This window comes from Mastomys coucha, unplaced genomic scaffold (genome assembly GCF_008632895.1).
Source record: "Mastomys coucha isolate ucsf_1 unplaced genomic scaffold, UCSF_Mcou_1 pScaffold3, whole genome shotgun sequence".
NCBI classification, from domain to species: domain Eukaryota; kingdom Metazoa; phylum Chordata; class Mammalia; order Rodentia; family Muridae; genus Mastomys; species Mastomys coucha.
Window position 1 is genome coordinate 7,666,382 of NW_022196909.1, and position 20,862 is coordinate 7,687,243.

The following is a 20,862-nucleotide window of genomic DNA, read 5'->3' on the forward strand; positions in this document are numbered from 1 at the left end:
TGTGAACAGGGGTTCATATATACATACATACATACATACATACATATGTATATATGTGTGTATACACACACACATATCATAAACCGTATTCTTTTAACTGTCATCAAATAGAGAACAGTGACAGCATCATGACCACATGACAAATCTCTTTTCATTTCATAAAATAAAACCAGTACCCACTGAATGCTAACTCACACACCTGTCCACACCCCTGGAAACCACCATCCCACCATCCCACCATCCCACCATCCCACAATCATCCCACCATCCCACCATCCCACCATCCCACCATCCCACCATCCCACCATCCCACCATCCCACCTTCCCACCTTCCCACTATCCCACCATCCCACCTTCCCACCTTCCCACCATCCCACCATCCCACCATCCCACCTTCCCACCATCCCACCTTCCCACCATCCCACCATCCCACCTTTTTTCCCTGAGAGTCTGACTCTTCAGGGCACCTGAGAAATGTCGAATTTAGAATCCTTTCAGTCATTTTACTCTGCAGGTGTCTCATGGTTCGTCGTGTGGCAACACGTGGCTGAATACCCTTCTTTTCTCGTTTTTAAGGATTAATATATTATTTTTATTTATGGACACCTGTGTGTGTGCCTGCATGGGTTCATGTACACCAACAAAAGCAAATGTATTTGTAAGCTGCCCAGTGTGGGGGCCGGGAACTCACCCTGAGCCTCTGGAAGAGCAGCAAGTACTCTTAATTCCTGAGCCATCTCTCCGGCCTTTTAAAGCCAGCCACAGTGTGAAAGCCCCTGCCCCTGGGAGATGGGGCCTCTCATCAGCACACAGGATGGTGCTTCCGTGTGACAAACATGAGTGAGCACATGAACATATCTGAGTCTAGAGGAAACAGATCTCCAACCATGCTTGAGAGTTCTCTACCTCGTAATTAAGGGTTAAAGTGTTTAATGTAGCCGGGCGGTCAGGCTTTTCCACACTAAAGTGGTAGTGTGTGGTGGTCTTTTGGGGTTCAGCCTCAGGAGTTGCATCTTTAGGGAGAGTAAGGGAGCACCAGGAAGTGTGTTAAATGGCGGCCTTCCCCCCTGGGTTTCTGTTCAAAGGGAACCACAGCCTTCATTTTGAATGCGTACCTTGGGTCCATCCTCTTGGGAATTCTCCATTAGTCTCTGTACAAATCTCTCAACTATCTGGGGTCTCACAACTGAAAAGTTTTCTTTCATGACTTGGTGTTTCCAAAGATCTAAGAAAAAAAAAAAAAACAGATCATAAAACATAGACTGAAGCTGGGCAGTGGTGGCACATGCCTTTAATCCCAGCACTTGGGAGGCAGAGGCAGGTGGATTTCTGAGTTTGTGGCCAGTCTGGTCTACAGAGTGAGTTCCAGGATAGCCAGGGCTACACAGAGAAACCCTGTCTCGAAAAAACAAAGATAAATAAATAAATAAACAAACAAACAAAACGCAGACTGCCACTAAGGACAAGACTCCACAGCTCTCAAAGGATGTCTTCCATGAGGAAAGGGAGGGGTAGTCAGGACTCTGGAACAGAGAGGAAAGGAGATCTCTAGCAAGGCTCTTAACAAAAAAGGCTTTGGGGATGCCTTCCTGAAAACCAGTGAATGATACTGTTACTGTGGAAAAAAAAAACCTTGAAGGAAATGCCACACTGCCCTTGACCTTTGACCTTTCCTGGTGCCCATCCTCATTGACAACCTGTATCTGTGATCATTTCAGTCTAACACAGCTGTCAGAACTAAGCAGAGAGCCTCGTGGCTGAGGCACAGGAGATGGGGTATATGCGACCTTATTCAGAGCAATGTTACTGACTGTGGCAGAAGCTACAGGAAACGTAGCTGTCCGTCACCTGGGATCATTTTCAATTATGGCTGCCCTTCCGATGGAGCAGCATGTAACTGTTCACTGGGGGAACCCTTCCAATATTGATGGAAAAGTTTGATGGTGTGGTGGTCTGAATATGCCTGACCCATGGTAAGTGGCACTATCAGGAGGTGTGGCCTGTGGAGGAAGTGTGCCACTGTGAACGTGGGCTTTCAGGTCCTATGCTTAAGCTCCACCCAGGGCAGAGAGACTCTCCTGTCTGCCTGCAGAGGATTCTTCATCTGCTTGCCTTCAGATCAAGACGGAGAACTCTCAGCTCCTTCTCCAGCACCATGTCTGCCTGCACAGTACCATGCTTCCCACCATGGTGATAAGGGTCTGAACCTATAATAAGCCAGCCCCAATCAAATGCTGTTCTTTATAAGACTTGCCCTGGTCATGGTGTCTCTTCATAGCATCGGAAACCCTGAGACAAATGGTATTGATCAAACGCCACCATGGTAGGTTACTAAGTGGGAATGGTAAGGTATAGAACCTTGACTATAAACAAGGAGCCGACTTAGAGCCGCAGCAACAGGAATTTTCCTTTCTTTCTGCTCTGTCCTCATTTCCCCACTGCCTGGCCTGGCCCCAGCAGTGCAGCCTCTCCCCTGTTTTATAAAACTCCTCCTCCGGATTCTCCTCTCGCATCCATCACCTCATCTCTCTCCTCCTGATTCTCCTCTCACATCTATCACCTCATCTTTCTCCTCTGGTTTCTCCTTTCACATCCATCACCTCATTTCTCTCCTCCGGATTCTCTTCTCACATCCATCACCTCATCTCTCTCCTCCCGATTCTCCTCTCGCATCCATCACCTCATTTCTCTCCTCCGGATTCTCCTCTCACATCCATCACCTCATCTCTCTCCTCCTGATTCTCCTCTCGAATCTCTCACCTCATTTCTTTGCACCCTTCCACGGCTAAATTCCCAGAAAGCAATGCCATCTCTCAAACCCACTCTCCCAGTTTGCACTTCAACAAGTTTGGGGAAGCCGGTTTTGTTTTAAATACCCACAGCTTCCTCCAAAGCCAGTGACCTGACTTGCCTGCCCGCTTCATAACCTCCCCTGTTGGGTCACTTCCCTCTCCTGGTGCCGATACTCCGTTCAGCCTACCTTCCTCTTAGCTCACTGGGTCGCAGCTTTCTTTACTGCCTTAGAGCTCGCTTCTGTGCATTCATACACATTCGCTTTACTGTCTCATCCTCTGCAGATGACGTATAGCAATCTTCATCATCATCTCGTTTAGATGAACACCTTTTTTATTTTAAAGATCACTTAAAACTTAATTTATGCCCAATAAAGTCAGTGTCCACTCCCTAAGTGGCTCCATCTACAGCTTGCCCCATATCAAAGAGAGATCTTCCATCTTTCCAATTATTCAAAACCCCCTGGGTCACGATGGCTGTTCCTTTTCTCACATTCTACATTATATCTGATCTATCACTGCTGTTTCTGAAGATATCCAACATCTGACCACGTACATTTCTCTGCTTCTAATTTCAGCTGGGAGGGGCTGAAGAGATGGTGCTAGAGGTCAAGCGCTTGCCCTGCAAACAAAGACCCTGAGTTCCGCACACCTGTAAAGGTCAGTTGGGTGTGGTAACAGATTCATAAGCCCATTGCTGGGGAGACCAAGACAAGCAGACCCCCTGGGCTCACCAGCCAGTGAGCTTAGCCAGTTGGTGAGCTCCAGGTAGTGAGGGACCCTAGGTTAACAAACGGGTGGATGATTTCTGAAGAAAAACACTTGAGGTTGTTCCCTGGCCTCCACATGCATGTGTACCCACACCACATGTGCTATATACATCCACACACATTTAAAATAAAATATAAGCCATCTCTCCTGGGCCTAAGGAATCTCAGGAGAAGCTGTGGGTATGTGAGAGAAGACAAATCCACTGCCTCTCTTCTGTCGAGTGCACCAGCACTGCCTGCTGTGGCTTCTCCTTTGCCTTAGATGAGGGTGTCTGCCACACACCCCAATACTGATGGGATGGCCAGCACATAAGAGCAAGTGTCCACTACCATCGCTCAGAAATGGCTGCGCCTCTAGGATTTCTAGACTGCTATCAGACCAGAAGTCTTGATTCTGAAAATGGAATTCCACATTTCTTCTATACATGGCTACTTTGCATAATGAACCTATAAATCAAAGTTCACAAGATGCTTAGGGCTTTAAGAAGGCTAAGCTTTGATGGAACAGACATGAGCTCATAATTGTCATGGAAAATGGTTCCGACATGAGCTTGGATGCCTTTGCTGGTGCTGTGGGCAGAGGCCCACTGAGGCGCTGAGTCTGACACATGCTTCTAGCTTGGGATCATCCTGGGGTTTATTTCTGGCTCCAGCTAAGGAGAAACCTTTTCCTGGAAGACGTCTCAGCTCTCTCCTAGCACATGGGTTCAAATTAAGATACACAGCTGGACTTACTGGCTGGAGCCAGGGAGAGAGGAAGTCAACCAAGAAATTCCTGGCAAAAAGGAGGCAGCTGCTGCATCTGTTCTCAGTGCATGTGTGTGGCCATGGCCCCTCAACAGGCAGAGGCATCAGGAGCGGGGTATGTCCTACCCCTGCCTCTGTCTGCCTCTCTCTGTCTTTCTCTGCCTCTCTCTGTCTCTCTCTGTTTTTGTGTAGTTTTGTATTTGTGTTTTTGTGCACATGTGTTGTGTGTAAAGTGAACAATAATGTGTGCGCCTGTGTGTCTGTATCTCTGTCTTTGTGTGTGTGTGCTTGTGTGCATGTATGTGTGTATGTAACGTGCACAGTGTGTGTGAGTGTGTGTGGGGTGGGTGTGAATGCAGGTCAGAGGAGAGGTCGGAGAGCAGCCTCAGGCGTTGGCCCTCACCTTGCCTTGCCTTTGAACCAGGATCTTTGCTTGATTGTTTTATCCCAGGCTAGCCTTTGGATTCACCCCCATCTTTCTGTGGGACATGCTAGCATTCCTGCGCCAGCATCCAGCTTTATGTGGTTCTGGGGATTCCCATTTGTGTGGCGAGCTCTTCATCCGCTCAGCTATCTCCGCAGCCTGAAGCCACAGTTTTACAGATGATGGGGTGGGAGGCAGGAAGAAGCACCCTTGCGGTTACATCAGGTCTTTCTCTCTATCGTGTGCCCTTTGACTAAAGGAGAATTTGGTTTCTAGCTGGCCAGATCACTTCTCTTTCTCCCTGTCCCTGAAACTCTTAGCTAGAAGCACTGTACTTCCCCCACTGGTCCCTGGGTTGGAACCCAAGACAGAAGTGAAAGCTGAAGACAGCTGCCAAGCAGAGGTGTTCCCCTCCCCCACAGCCAGGGGCCCCAAGAATGGGAAGCTTGAAAGGCACACTGAGCTGAGACTGACCTGTCCTCCTGGGATTTTTCAGTCTCCTTCCCCAATACTAAGTCCACCAGCACTGCATTCTTTTCCGGACAGGATAGCAGTAACAATACAGTAAAGGTTCTAGGGTCTTGATTAGGGGGAAACTTTCCACAAGATCTTCTCAAAGTTTTCCAAACTTACTGGGATGGTTGCTACGGACTGTTAACTTGACAGAACCTAGAATCCTCCAGGAGACAAACCTACGAGCGTGTCCATAAGGAAGTTTCTAGACTGTTCATTGAGGTGAGAAAACCCACTCTAAATGTGGCAGTAATACTGGATGGCAGCATCCCATGGACTGGGACCTCAGGCTGACTAAAAAGTAGAGTGAAGCACAGCAGAAGTCTCTCCCCCACCCCCTTTCTCTCGTGCTCTCTCTCTCTGGGTCTCTTTGTTTCTCTGTGTGTATGTGTCTGTCTCTGTCTCTCTGTATATATCTGTCTCTCTCTGACTCTGTTCCATCTTTATTTGGTTCTCTGTCTTTGTGTCTCTGTCTCTCTGTGTCTGTCTGTCTCTGTCTCTCTATCTGTTTGTCTTTCTCTGTGTGTGTGTGTGTCTGTCTGTTTCTCTGTCTCTGTCTTTGTGTCTCTGTGTCTCTCTCTCTGTGTCTGTCTCTGTCTCTCTCTGTCTGTCTCCCCTCCCTGGCTAGGCTAGGCACAATGTCCCTGCTGCCAGGTCACGCCACCATGATGGCAGACTGCAGCCTCCAGCTCTGAGCCAAAAGAAACCCACTTTCCCTTGAGTTGTCAGGCATTTTGTCAGAAGAAAAAAGTAACTCAGGCACTTATTTTGACATAAAACACTTTGTGTTATCCAGTGTGTTATCTGAAACTGCAGTATGTTATCCAATACTGCAGTTTTAGCATCCAGAGGCTGGGGCGGGGGGGGCAAGTTCAAGGACAGCTTGGGCTACATAGTGAGATTCTGTCTCAACAAAAGGAAAAAATTACGGGTTTGGGTATGTAGATCAGTGGTAGAGCGCTTGCCTGACATGCAGGAAGTCTGAGGTTCAATTATGGTATTGAGAGACTAATAGTTAAGTAATTAAACAAAAAAATTATTATAAAATATATGTTATATATAATTATAAAGAATTAAATAAAAAACAAAGTAGAGCCTGCTTTCAAAGGATATATACAATCTGTATTTTTATCTTATTTAAAATACACAAGACTACAAATATTTGCTAGTAGTTTCACATAGAGTGTAGGACTTTGCACATGGCCACTCCAGCCAGCTGTAAATATGGCGTGGTTCTGTGGCTCACTCTTAGTTCTATCGTCTGTAGGGTTTGGCAGCTGTATCCTGTGAAGTGTATGGATGACAATTCCTAGATGTGTGTATTGTGGCAAAGAATAGATGGTGAGTTTGCTCCATTGCTATGGAATACCAGGTATGGCCCAAGGCCTGGTTGTCCTGAGACAAGAGAGGCCTCACAGAGGCTGGAGTGACCCTATGTGACCTTGCCCTCTGTGCTGAAGGTAGGAACTGAGGGATGCTGGGAGAACCTGGGTGGCCAGCATCTACTTTGATATGTTGATGGACACCTCAGCCATTTGTCCCAGGTTTGAGACCGAACACATACTTTGCTGGTTGCTGGCTTCCTTCCCCAAAGTATGAGACATGCATGCATGCATACATCCATCCACCCATGCATCCATCCATCCATGCACATGTATGCATAGTAGCATGTATACATAATCCACTTTGGCCTTGTAACTATTTAGTAAAAATTAGGAAATCAGTTTAAAAATCAGTTTAATGCCAAAGTGTCAAAGGTAGAGGTGGCTGGCCTCTCTGGATTCAGAAAGCCTATGTCTGGCACAGAAAGCTCCAGGCTGAGCCAGGATGTCTGCAGCCATTGCTAGCTCAGAGGAGGAGGGGAGGCAACTGCAGCTATCAAGAGCTAGTGCCAAGACCAGGTGTGGATGCTGCATCTTCACAGGTCTCCACAGCTGGAGGCCATAAATAAAAAGATTAAGTTTCAAAGACAGAGCGGAAGGGAGACAGAGGGCAGTCTTCTGGCGTTTGGTGTGTGTGTGTGTTTGTGTGTTTGTGTGTGTGTGCGTATGTGAGGACACGTGTGAGGACATGTATGTGTGCACTGAGGTCAGAGGCTGACATTCACTCTCTACCTTATATTGTGAGCCAGGGTCTCCCAGGGAACCTGAACAGGCTGCCTACCCCGAGTTCCGGGCTCATCCTGTCTCTATACTCCTAGTGCTGGATCACAGTCACGCCTGCTTTTTTACATGGGACTCTGAACTCAGGTCCTACATGCTTATGTGGCAAGCACTCTACTGACTAAGCCATCCCTGCTCCCCACACCCTCCAGTTCCCGTTGGCAGGAACCCAGGCAAATCCTAGTCTGGCCAACAGGGAAAGCAAAAAGCCTGAGGGAGAAGCCTGGAGCCTCTGCTAACTCTGCAAGGTTACTCCACTTCTCTCTCCAATCCTAACTGCCTCTGAGAAGCCGCCTGCTCAGCCACTGGCTCCAGGAGAGCCATGGTGTCAAAGCTGACACTAACAGCTGTCCTCAGGAGAAGCCGCTGCCTCTGCTTAGAAGCTGTGCTCATTGCAGCTGCAATGAACTATGGGGTGGGAAGAGACGTCAAGGTTCTAATGCCTGGGGATTACAGTGGTACCAATTCCACAGGCTAACCAGAAGTTAACACCTTCCTTCAGAGCACACAGTAGGACCTACTTGCTTGCACTAGGCAACTCAGCTGACCCAGACCTTCATACTGAGACAGGCGCACACAGACCAAAGGCCAAAACCAAAGTAAAACTGAACAGTGGTAATCGCTGCACCACTCAGTACTGGATTATTTTATTTTATGTGTTTGTGTGTCTATGTGTGTGTGTGGGGGGCGGTGTATTGAGGACTGAATCCAGGTCTGGCACATGCTAGGCAAACACGCTGAGTCATATTCCCAGAAGCACGTAGTTTTAAATTTTTGTAAGGGTGGAATTCAAACAAGGATCTAACCAGACCTGGTCAGTACACTCTAGCCAGCATGATTTACCAAAGTCAACTTGACCACAGCGCAGGATAACTTGACTCTGTTCCCCTGGTTGCGTCCCACTGGCCCTTTACACAGGCTCTAGGGAAGCCCAGCTGGTGAACTCCCTGCCTGCAGAGCACAAAGCAAGCATGCGTGCTCTCCTGCGCCCCACCCCCACCCCAGGACGTCCTGAGAAGGACTATCTGAACCTGCTCAGGGCCTGTGCCTTTTCGGCTAGGCCTCAGAAGGGGGCCACCTGGATGCCACACACAGCCCAAACAAGGAAGCTTTGTAATCTTGTGATGTGTTCCGGAATTGGAGCTCTGCTCTGTCATGCTGCTCCGTTCTCTGACAGCGATGCCCTTGGGGGCGTGGTCAGCTCACACAGGGCACAGTCTTTTTCCAGAAGCCCTGTTTATGCAACTCAGTGACTTGAGAGTCCTAACAAAACGATACTGCGGGGGAGGGAGAAAGGGCACTGCCTTGGGTGAGGACGAGGTTCTAATCAACACGTTGGTGGACATGGGTGGCCTCCTCTCAGAGGAAAAGCCCATTTGTTTTGCTCCAGTTCCTCCCTAGCTCAAAGGTTCTGGATCTTTCTGAAGGATTGCTAGGAGTTAGGAATACATATTTGTATTAGCATTGAAAAAAAAGGAATACATATTTGATGGTCTTCATAATCCACAGAGCCTGCTGCAATAAAAATTCAGGGCCAACTTGTTCAAAAATGCAGAAGAAAGTATCTATGCAAGTATTTGATAGAAAGCTTTTTCTCTCTTCCGAAGTCTCTCTCTTTCCCTGCTGTGTGTCTTCAGGCTGTAATCCTACACCTGCTGTGGGGTGGGCCCTAGGAAATCCTCAGCTGCACCCTTGGCTCCACTCATAGCCCCATCCAATGGCTCCACCCACAATCCTACTCACCGCACAAGTAAGAGGGAGCCCTAGCCACTGCCAGACCCAGATACCACCTCTTGGCCAGGATGTAAAACCCGAGCCAAGCATCTCCCAGCTGAAGCAGGACAATGGTTTGAGGCCAGCCTGGCCTAAATTGTGAGACTTTGCAAACAAAAATCAAGGACACAAAGCCTTTTAAGTGGAAAGAAATATACCAAGTATAAGTGGTATTTCTCTCTCGGTCAAGGGTGTAAAAGGATTTTTTTGTCTTATAATTTGCTTGTTTTTGTAGTGCTGGGGGTCAAAACAAGGAGCCTGTATTTACTCTCTATATGCCCTGTATGCACTCTACCACTGAAATTCTTATTTTATTGTCGTGTGTGTGTGTGTGTGTGTGTGTGTGTGTGTGTGTCCCTATGTGTGTGCATGTGCTCTAGCCTGGAATTCATTATAAAACTCAGACTGGCCTCAAGCTCATGGGAGTCCTACCTCAGGCTCCGCAGCATGGAGATTACAGATGTAAGCCACTGCCATTGTCTACGGTGAGTATGGATGCATATGAGTGCGTCAGGACAGAGGGACACAGGAAGGGGAAGGCACCCCTCCCTCCAGAGTCTAGTCGAAGCTTCTAATCAGCTGAGAATTCAGAATTTCAGGAGCCGGGGAGAGATGACTCAGTGGTTAAAAGTACTTACTGCTCTTTTAGAGGACCCAAGTTCAGCTCCCGGCATCTCAGCATAACTTAAAAAGGATCTTGGCACAATCAGCAAAATGTACAGTGAAGATTATGAATACAGAGGTAATACTCCCTCCCATGGAGAAGAATGTCACAACAGAATGAGCATGCTTAAGAACTAAGCCCATGTGACTTCCGGGTGTTTTCTTAGACTCTCATAAAACAAGACTGATGCCTTGTTCATCGTCAGGGACATCTTAACTCTCTTCCTGCAACCCTTGATCCTAGGGTTTTACCTAGAAGCCATGACCCTATCCAATCTGCAGGAGCCAGCCTACGCTCATGTTTGGTTGTCAGCATTTGGTTCAGAGAGCAGTGCACATAGGGACTGCAAGCCTCTGCACCGTGACCATCTCTCCCAGAGATCCACAGCCATGCTCTCTTTTTGTTATGCTCCATTCTAAATATGATGAAATTCTCTTAATAAAGACCAACACTGTTTTAAACTGGCTCATCCTCAAATTCTTTTCTCTAGAGAAGTCGAGCATCTGCCTTTAACTGAGCACCAGTCCCTAAAAGATAAGGGGACTCTTCAGGCTTTTGGGGGTAGCACAGGACAGGATGTGACCCACTACCACAGACCGTTTGTGTTCTGAAAAAAAAAATGTAAACTTTCCAAGTAGTAGAACAAGCAAGCATTACCTGTTGGGAGGACAGACTCCTCCTTGGACTTTTCTGATAGAAACAGTGCCATCTCTCTATTAACTTTTCTCAATACTTCTTGGATCATGTGAATTTCTAAGCTTTCCAGAAGTTTCTGAAGCTGGAATAGACATAGGTTGGGAGTCACACTCCAATTCATTTGAATACTCCTGCTCCCAAGAGTGACACTTGCCTAGGGGCTTTGTGTTTATCCTCCCGCCTCTGTTCCGTTCTCTGGGAAGAGTGCCTTTTGGGACCATAAGTTCTACCCTAGGATCAATACACCGCTTTGCAGACCAACGTTTTTCTTCATGGCCCTCATCCTGATGGATACATTATACCCCTTCTTACTATAGTCTACTGCAGAGCAAAGTGGCCCATGCTCCAAGTGACCTCATGCCTTTTGGCGATCTCTAAGTGATAGCAGGAATCTCATAAGCTGTTACTTTAATAAGAGTCCGAAAGCCTATTTTACACACCGAGGTGATCTCATGAGAAGACTTGAAGCTGACACACAACAAGAGATGCTGCTCCAACAGCTGTGAGCCTCCCCCCAACCCATGACGCTTGTGGAGCCTACTCCTACCTATGGGAGGAATTGAGGTGCCCCAGAGGCTCGGGCTCAGGAGCAGTGTGCTTGGTCCCCTGAGGCAGTGTGCTGCTAACACAGACATTTCTCATTGTTCCGTGGCCTCTCTGCTCGGACAACCAGAGGCCCTGGGTCCCACGACCAAGCTGAGCAATGGCAGTGAATATTGTTCAGCACACACCCAAGCCAGTGTAGTTAACAGGGAACCAGGTTCTTTTTCTGGCAAAAAGCCTCTTCAGACTGCTATGTTTGATATTTCGCTTCCCCATGGATGGACACAGGTTGGATTTTATATTTAAGTTAGTATTAGTTCTGTCATGTTCCTTGTAGTTCTGCATATCAGTTTGAGGAAAATGAAAACAGGAAGACTCCAGACTTCCAAGATAGAGACATTCGGGGGAAGTCCCTCTATCACTCAAGCCCCATATACCTTTAAGAGTCCCCCTCTCCACCCTGACTTGAAGAAAACACCTTTTGTGTTTATTGCAGTTTTACAGGCCAGTGTCACATGGCAACTTTTCTAAGGCAGACTGAAGAGAGCTGTGTACCTGCTGCGTTTTTATTTCAATTTCTGAGGCTCCCTTTGGGGGGAGGATAGATTGGCTTCTTATTATAAGTTCTTCAAATTCATCTTCTTCGCCCATCTGCCTGGCTAGAGCTTTCATGCTGGGGTAGAAAATCTCAGCTCTATCAAAGAAAAGAGACAGAAATCAGCAAATAAACATATTTCCTTCTCATTCAGATTCTCTGTCAGTCGTTTTCAGTTTCCTGTCATCCAAGCCCTTTATAAACACATCAACAACTAAATCTGCCACTCCTTTGGTCAATATTGAATCCTGAGGCCCCTTTCTGTTGAGTACATATAACTTTTGTCTTTGTGCTTCAAGATGTTGGCAACTCTTCTCGTTTTGTAGTTAACAGGGAACCTGACCTCATTAACGTCCAGGACAATTCTGAATGTGTGAAAGCCAAGGTTGGTGAGGTCTCCGGGAGTGGAGAAGAGGAGGCCCCAGCGGGAAGAAGAGGCATGTGGGAAGAAGAGCAGTGTGCCTTTCCAGTCAGCTAAGTCTTCCTAGATGCCACCAGGAGCAGAGGTCTGTGCCACCCTTTGGACGCAAGGCCCTTAGGTCATGGGTGGCCATGTTATCCTCTGGCTGTCACACCTCAAGCGATGAGGCTCAGCAGTGGGGCTAGGGGTGACCCCAACTGTGAGCTAAAAGGCTCACGATCAATATCAAGTAACTTGATAAGTGTAGATTCCAAGCAACAGACTCTGGGAGAATCGTGATAAACAGGACAATTCAGTGGAGTAGCTCTCTCCACAGCTAACAGGGAATAGCTTTTCCTCATAGCACTGTTGTGGAGAAACTTTCTAGCTGTCACCTGACCCAGTGGAGCTGGGTGTCACCAGAGTCCTCAGTGGAATCTCTCTCAGTGAGAGGGGAGGAACCCTGGAACCCCCGGCTCTACCCATTGACATGAATTCCATCCCAGCAGTTACTCACTCGTAGAGCTCTGAGAACTGTCTGTGCAGGGTGGCAGAGTTGACGTCCTGCCCTCGAAGCTTGAGTCGGCCCCAGTGCTCCTTCAACACTTCCAGCTGCTTCCACAAGATGAGGAAGGATTTCAGCAGTGTCAGGGACATCACCGTATCACATGGGTCCTCCGGCAAAGCAGGGGCCTTTGGGTGACTTTCCAATTGATCTGGGCAGAATCCTGGCAGTTTGGACCAGTCTGGCTGAAAATATGACAGAAATCCTTTATCAATTGTGGCTCAAGATGGGATACGTTTTAATATGTAGCCCATGCAAAATACCATCTAGGAGAAACTGTTTCCTGGCCTGTATCATTTGTAGAAAAAAAAAAAAAACCCAGATGGCTGAACAGAATATCCTCCCTGAACAGACAGGGTAGAAACAGCTGTCTCAGCTTCCTGTTTGCGATTTGAACCATTGGTTTTTATATTTTTATTTTTAGCTTTTGAAGACAAGGTCTGACGTAGCTGGCCTCAAACTAATTGCATAGCCAAGGACAACCTTGAACACTTGACGGTCCAGCTTTCATCTCCTAAGCGTTAGGATTACAAGGGTGAGACGCCACACTTGGCTTTGAATCTCTGCCTTCCAAAACCGGAATCTTTCTTAAGAAAAAAAAAAAGATAGGGAGGGAGGCAAGGAAGAAAACAGAGAAGGTGCATAGCTGGTACTGAAAAGATAGATCGGCAGCAAACACTTGCTCTTTGAGAGAACCTAGGTTCAAGTCCCAGCACCCCGTCAGATGGCTGGCAACTTCTTAGAACTCCAGCTCAGTGGATCCACCCCCCCCATAACTGACCACCCCTGAACATAAGGTGGCACACCCCCCACAGAGAAATAGAAATAACTCTTTAAAAAAATAAAGGGAGGATAGATAGTTCAGTGGCCAAGAGCACGTGTTGCTCTTGTAGACCTGGCTTTGGTCCCCAGCACCCACAAGGCGGCTCACGAGACCATCTTAACTCCAGTTCTGGGGTGACTTCCCTGGGCACCACGTACATACAACCATGCAGACCAACACTCAAATAGAATGAAATAATCAAATCACTAAAATGTTGAGAGGGAGAGAGAGAGAGAGGGAGAGAGGGAGGGAAGGAAGGAGGAAGGGAGGGAGGGAGGGAGGAAGGAAGGAAGGAAGGAAGGAAGACAGACATTAAACATACTTGAGACTGAAGTCTCCCCTACCCTCTGTTCTATGGTGGAGCTGTTATGTGACTTTTCTTTGGAGCATTTACCATCTTATGAATCAGAAAGCAGAACTCAGTTTTACCTGCCTGGCTGACAACTTCCGACACCTCCAGTTCAGGGAATCAGACACCTTCTAGCCTTTAAAAGTAATGTGGAGAACTTTTTGTTTGAATTTACTAGTCAGTGCTCATATTTACTCCAATTAATTCATTAAGACAGGGTCTTGGTGGCCCTGGATGTTCTGGATGCACTTTGTAACTCAGACTGGTTGTGAATGTGTGATGGTCCCCCTGCCTCAGCCTGCAGTTTTGCTTTAACATTTTGTTTATTTGTTGATGCTCTCCTTAAGTGTTTGTCCTGCTGGTTGTGAAGGAAACACAGCATCAGGGAAGTCCTGGGCCACCCAGAGCCCAAAAGACACAGGGTGGGTGGGGGTGGGGCTGGGGGTGGCTGGGGGTGAGCTCAGCTGTTTCTGGGCTGTCTCCTTTTTCTGCAAGCCAGGTGATAAGGCCTGCGGCCTTGAGCATTCAGGTTGCAGGGCCTTACACACTCAGCTTTCCTGACTAGAAACTGGAAGAGCAACCTGGTGTAATTGGACCCTACATCAGTGTAATGCACCCGACTAGACTAGAGGAAGGCGTGTCTGTGAGACAGAGAAGGGGTTGGTCAGAGAGTCAGGAAGAACTGGTATCCAGGCCCAGGGAAGCAACTTGTCGTCCACAGACAGCTACAATCCCTCAGCCATGCGGCCTTTGTGGCAGTCAGCCCATGGGCTTCCAGATGTCCTTTTCTTTTTCCTTTTTTTAATTCTCAGAACCCTTTTTATCAAACGAAGTCTGAGCAGTCAAGGCCAAGAAGAGTGACAGAGAACAGGCAGCCTGCAGAATACATGATTGGTCCCCACTGTCTTAGAGAAAACTTGGGCCTCCCTGGGCTGCAATTTTAAAGACTCTGGGTTAGAGTTTAGGAGACCATGGCCCCGCAAGGTCATGGTACACGAAGCACAGCTGCCATGGACGCTGGCTTGGCTCACAAACGTGTAGATTCTAGTGTCTCCTACTCCCTATAAATAGCCAAATATGTCTGTCTTAGTCAGGGTTTCTATTCCTGCACAAACATCATGACCATGAAGCAAGTTGGGGAGGAAAGGGTTTATTGAGCTTACACTTCCACATTGCTGTTGATCACCAAAGGAAGTCAGGACTGGAACTCAAGCAGGTCAGGAAGCAGGAGCTGATGCAGAGGCCATGGAGAGATGTTCCTTACTGGCTTGCTTCCCCTGGCTTGCTCAGCCTGCTCTCTTATAGAACCCAAGACCTCCAGCCCAGGGATGGCACCACCCACAAGCAGCCCTACCCCCTTGATCACTAATTGAGAAAATGCCCCACAGCTGGACCTCATGGAGGCACTTCCCCAACTGAAGCTCCCTTCTCTGTGATAACTCCATCCTGTGTCAAGTTGACACACAAAACCAGCCAGTACAATGTCTAAATGAAACGAGAGTCCAAGGGCCAGCAGATGTAGCTCACATGCATCTACCATCCTCAGCAACACACACCCCACAAAATAAAACCAACTAAAGTAAAAAGCATTGAATCAGATTTACTTCTTAATATATTTGTATTAAAGGTAGGTACCTATACATATTTTATTTTTATAAGCTTTATTTAAAAAGAAAACTTGAAAATTAAAAAAAAAATCAGACACCAAAATTAGCCAGGCTCAGAGTCTCTGCATGTCGATGAACTTCTATGCAGGTAGAACGGCCACTCAGAAGCTGTGGCGCTTCACACTGAGTTTCACACTTTCACTCACTGAGTAGTTTATGCACTAATCCAGTCTACCTGGGGCTAAACACGGAAATTCTGTCTTGAAAAGCCAAAGGGAAAAAAAAGATTTTTTATTTTTATTTATGTGTCTGTGTGGTGGGCAGTATGTGCACATGAGCGCGGGAGTCTGTGGAGGCCAGAGGTGTGGATCTGCACAGAGCTGGGTTACACACAGTTGTGAGCTTCCTGCCATGGGTCCTCCAGAAGGACAGTGAGTGATTCTAACTCCTGAGCCATCTCTCCAGCCTTGTATCACAACACTTTAAAGGACAGAAAATGGACTAGTAGACAGGATAAAGAACGATACAGAGGGAGCTGGAGAGAAGAACACTGTCTGCTCTTGCAAAGGATCAGGATTAGCTCCCAGCACCCACACAGCAGCTTACAGCTGTCTGCAACTCTAGGTCCAGGGGATTCGATGACCTCTTCTGGCCTCTCTGGGCACTAGGCACGCATGTAAGCAAAAGCCACACATACAAAATCAAATAAATCCTTTTGTGAAAAAGATTGTAGGAGGGAAGGAAGAGGTGGAGCGAAGCAGGGGTGACTCACCCAGAAGAAGGCCAGAGAGCAGCGCCTGGCAGCCAAGGGGCCCAGAGTGCTCCCTAGTCTTGGTGCCCATTGACGCACACCTAACTTTGCAAATGATCCCTCAGGGTGAAGCGTTAATTTAGATGATGTGTCTACGCCCTTCCCGCCCCACCGCCCAACCTGAAATAGACTTATGAATCAGCTGTAGCCAAGAAAACTTAAAGGAACTCTACTGGGAACGCTCCACTTCTTCCTTCTTTAGAATACAACTGTGGTTTTGCTCGGCCTTTTCCCAGTCTCTTGAGTTTTTAACCTTATAAAGGCCAAGGAGACGGTCTGTTCACATAGCCAAATGGCAGAGCACGTGTCTGTGTGCTGATTGGCTGCATAGACCTTACCTGAGTTGAGCAGCTTCCTTCTAAGTTGCCTGCTGTAGAAGATCAGTGATCATTTGACATTTTAAATGCATGAATGTGTGTATATGTCTATATGAATGTGTGTATGTGTGTGCATGTCTGTATGTGTATATGTTTGTGTGTGTATGTGTGTGTATATGTGTATATGTATGTGCATATATGTGTGTATGTGTATGTATGTATATGTGTGTGCATATGTGTCCATGCATGTATGTGTATGTATATATGTATGAATATTTATGTATTTTGCATGTGTGTATGTATATATATATGCATGTATGTGTGCATGTGTGTATATGTATATGAGTATATGTATATGTGTACATGTATGTACATGTGTTTATATGTATGAATATGTGTGTATATGTATGTGTGTATATGTATATGCATGTATATGTATATGTGTATACATGTGTATATGTATGCATGTATATGTGTACATGTAAATATGTGTATATGTGTGTATGTGTTTGTATGTATATATGTCTGTCTTTGTGTGTATGTGTATATATGTGTATGAATATGTTATGCGTCCTCACATGCATGCACTTCTTCTCTAACTTAAGTCCTGGACCGTAGGACAACCAGTCACAGTGACAGGAACCCTCTGCAGGCAAGCCTCAGCTGGACGGTGGAAGAGAAGAGAGAATTTTCTAAAGAGAATGGTTTGGAGGGGGCATCTGCAAGACAAACAGAGCTGACCCTGCGATGAGGAGGGCTGTGTCCGACTGCAGGGCCTGGCCTTACAAAGGTTCAGTAGGCAGCACATGCCTAAAGGGAAGAGGCTGAGAGAGAAGGGCTGGGAACAAAGTCTGTTAGGCCTTTGGGCTCTGTCCTGCGTATTTGAAAGCATCGAGGGGCTCTAAGGACAGATGTGACATAATCCAGCTCACTTTGAAAGCAGTGTCGGGACAGATGTGACACAATCCAGCTCACTTTGAAAGCAGTGTCGGGACAGATGTGACACAATCCAGCTCACTCTGAAAGCAGGGTCAGAACAGATGTGACACAATCCAGCTCACATTGAAAGCAGTGTCAGGACAGATGTGACACAATCCAGCTTACTTTGAAAGCAGTGTCCTGGGGCTGGAGCGATGGCTGATTGTTGAGATGCTGCCCCTCCTACGGAGGACCCAAGCAAGTCTGGTTCCTAGCACTCAGATAGGGTGGCTAACAACAGCCTGTAACTCCAACTGCAAGAGATCTGACACTGTCTTCTGTGGGCACCTTCACAGATGCAGCAGGAGAACAGACACACACACACACACACACACACACACACACACACACACACACACACACACGAAAGAAAATAAAGTATAAAAAGAAAAACAAACTAATTAAAACTAACCCAGTCCAAAAAAAAGGCTGAGGTTACCAACACCAAAGAATTCCTCAGAAGAAGTACATACAAATGATCAACAAATATACCTAAACATGTTAGATGTCTTTGACTATCAGGGAAACGCAAATTGAAACTACTTTTAAAGCTGCATCTCAAAGCCAGGCAGTGGTGGCGCACGCCTTTAATCCCAGCACTTGGGAAGCAGAGGCAGGCGGATTTCTGAATTCGCGGCCAGCCTGGTCTACAGAGTGAGTTCCAGGACAGCCAGGGCTATACAGAGAAACCCTGTCTGGAAGATGCTCAGAGGGTGGCACTCTGAGGTTTTCTTCTGGGAAGCACTACTGAGCCTGTATCGGGCTTCTATGGGATCCTTATCCGAAGGCGACAGCCTAGAGCACTAATGGGTGGAGGCTCTTACACATTTCTGGCTTCTTTGTCTTCCATGTACACCTACATAAACTGTCATTGGGTATTTAACTAGGCAGGCGGTAACACTCTTAGTGGTTAGAATTCTAGCTGAGAGGAGAGGTGGCTGCAGCAGAGGGCTGGCCCAGGAGGCCGGTACCCCTTTTTCTTTTCCTTAGTTCTTGGGGCCTCTATCACAGTTAGAATGAGAAGTGTCTCCCATAGTCGGGCATTTTAAAGACGTGTTCATAAAATGGACTGGGTGGCACTGTTGGGAGAAGGAGGTCTGGCTCGCTGGAGGAAGTACGTCAGAGGGGCAGGTTCCGAGTAGAAAGCCTCAGTTATGTCAGCTTTGCTATCTCTCTCAGCTTCTGGCTCCTGCTACTGGGACAGACGGGTAAGACGGCCAGTCCTCTCTCTAGTCTGTCTCTGAAAATAGGAAGTTCTGCAGTGCAGCCCAGCACCAGCAACCCTGTAGCCCGTGTGCAAGGAATTACCTGTGTGCTGTCCAGTGTAGCTTGCCACTCGGTAGAAGCCTTCCTGATCACATGACAGCTGCCCAGCAGGACGTCTTCCATTAGCATCTGCACACCCACCAGCTCTTCATGGGCCACTTTGCGGTCACGGTCACTTAGCCCACAGAGACACATCTAAAAACCAAGATACCTTCCCATTTTGAAGAGGCTTACATATCCTTTATACATGGTTTTGATGAAAAAATGTTAAGTGCAACTATGTTTATAACCCTTACCCTCTCAGTTAATAAAAACATCCATAAAAAATCAGAGTAGCAGTTCTAGATTAAAGGCCTTCTCCTGTAGGCTTCTGAGGAGCGAGTCTCCCAGCCTTACACAGATACAGGGAATGAAGACTGGGATGATCTTAGTCTCCTTTAGATCTCCCTTGCTTTTACTGTTTAAAAGAAAAATCTTACTTATGAAGGATTTTGAACATACACAAATGTTAACAAAATTATTACAATTACATCCATCAATGTATAGCCAGCCTTGCCCCACCCCAACTCTCCACTCCATATTCTGAAGCCAAGTTAGAGTTCAGTTTTTGTGTTGGTTTTCATACACACACACACACACACACACACACACACACACACACATCCATACATATATATATGGATATAGATATAGATTAGATATAGATAGATAAATAGGCAGATAGACAGACAGACAAGTTTTTTGTTTGTTTGTTTGTTTTTCGGTTTTTTTTTTTTTTTTTTGGTTTTTCGAGACAGGGTTTCTCTGTATAGCCCTGGCTGTCCTGGAACTCACTCCGTAGACCAGGCTTCCCTTGAACTCAGAAATCCACCTGCCTCTGCCTCCCAAGTGCTGGGATTAAAGGCGTGCGCCACCACCACTACCCAGTTGTTTTGTTTTTTTTTCAGATATATGTTTATTGATCATGAGAAAACCTATTTTTCCAGGACAATTTAAAAGAATTTAAAGAAGCATCATTGTCAGAACTATTGTAGGGACACCCCCCTGCTCCTGCCCCCTCTCCTGCTCCCCTCGCTCCTGCCCTCCCCACTTCTGCCCTCCTCGCTCCTGCCTAAGCTGCCCTCCTCCCAGGTCAGTTTCTCTAAGAGGCTTAGATGGTGACTCCAGATGCGTGGCCACTCCTCTTGGTCATTACTACCCTGGAAACTGCAGCTGAGTTTCTAGGAAAGGCCAACAGCTGCTGAGAGCATGGTTTTTCTCTATAATAAGAAAATATGACTCACCTCACGTTACAGTGTCATGATTAAACATGCATTTATCTTATAAATGACCACTAGCTAGAACATGAACCTGTGATACCCTGCTCTGTGGTCTGTGTTTGGTTTTCTCTCCAACAAGTAGGAAGACAGATCTACCTGCATATCATGCTCTAGAGTGTCTGGGATGCTGCTTATAACCAGAAATGGTCCGCCATCTTCCAGGGACGCCCTCCACGGGAACAACACAAACGCCTGGAAGAGAGGAACAGAAACGGTGATGGCTCACTCATCCCTCAGATGAAGACCTTTACGCAAGCAAGATTTCTGCATCTGTGCTCCAAAGCCCACTCCGATGACTCATTTATTATGGAGAAAGACTTCTTTCTCGTTGGAGCATGCCAATGACACAGAGGAAAGAGTAGCATGATTATTACTCTTTTCCTTGGTTTTGCTGAAATGGGTTTCAGTATAAGCAATGTCCAAAGTTCCAGAACAAGAGATTGTGGTGGCACATACCCGGAAGCTCAGCACTTGAGAGGCTGATGCAGGAGGATTGCAGGTTTGAGACTAGCTTTAGCTAGACCTGTGATTTTCAAGCTAGGGGGTGGAAAAATCCTTTCACAGGGGTCACATATCAGATATTCTGTGTATAGGATACTCATATAGGATATTCATAACAGCAGCAAAGTTACAGTTATGAAGTAGCAAAGGAAATAATTTTATGTTTGGGGGTCATTGCATGAGGAACTGTATTAAAGGGGCATGGCATTAGAAATGTTGGGAGCCACCGGATGGTGGTGGTGCACGC

The 20,862-nt window shown here is 46.8% G+C and overlaps 1 protein-coding gene across 1 annotated transcript in view; it reads right to left on the reverse strand.

Moving 5' to 3' along the window:
- The window catches only part of LOC116075167, a 156,191-nt gene that overhangs the window by 31,691 nt on the left and 103,638 nt on the right, over positions 1–20,862 (reverse strand). Inside the window, exons 31-36 of the mRNA XM_031348191.1 lie at positions 20,211–20,306; positions 18,838–18,990; positions 12,597–12,829; positions 11,640–11,778; positions 10,503–10,623; positions 1,116–1,225 (exon numbers count right to left, since the gene is read on the reverse strand). Coding sequence (XP_031204051.1) covers positions 1,116–1,225; positions 10,503–10,623; positions 11,640–11,778; positions 12,597–12,829; positions 18,838–18,990; positions 20,211–20,306 — 852 coding nt within the window. The remainder of the gene's footprint in view (positions 1–1,115; positions 1,226–10,502; positions 10,624–11,639; positions 11,779–12,596; positions 12,830–18,837; positions 18,991–20,210; positions 20,307–20,862) is intronic.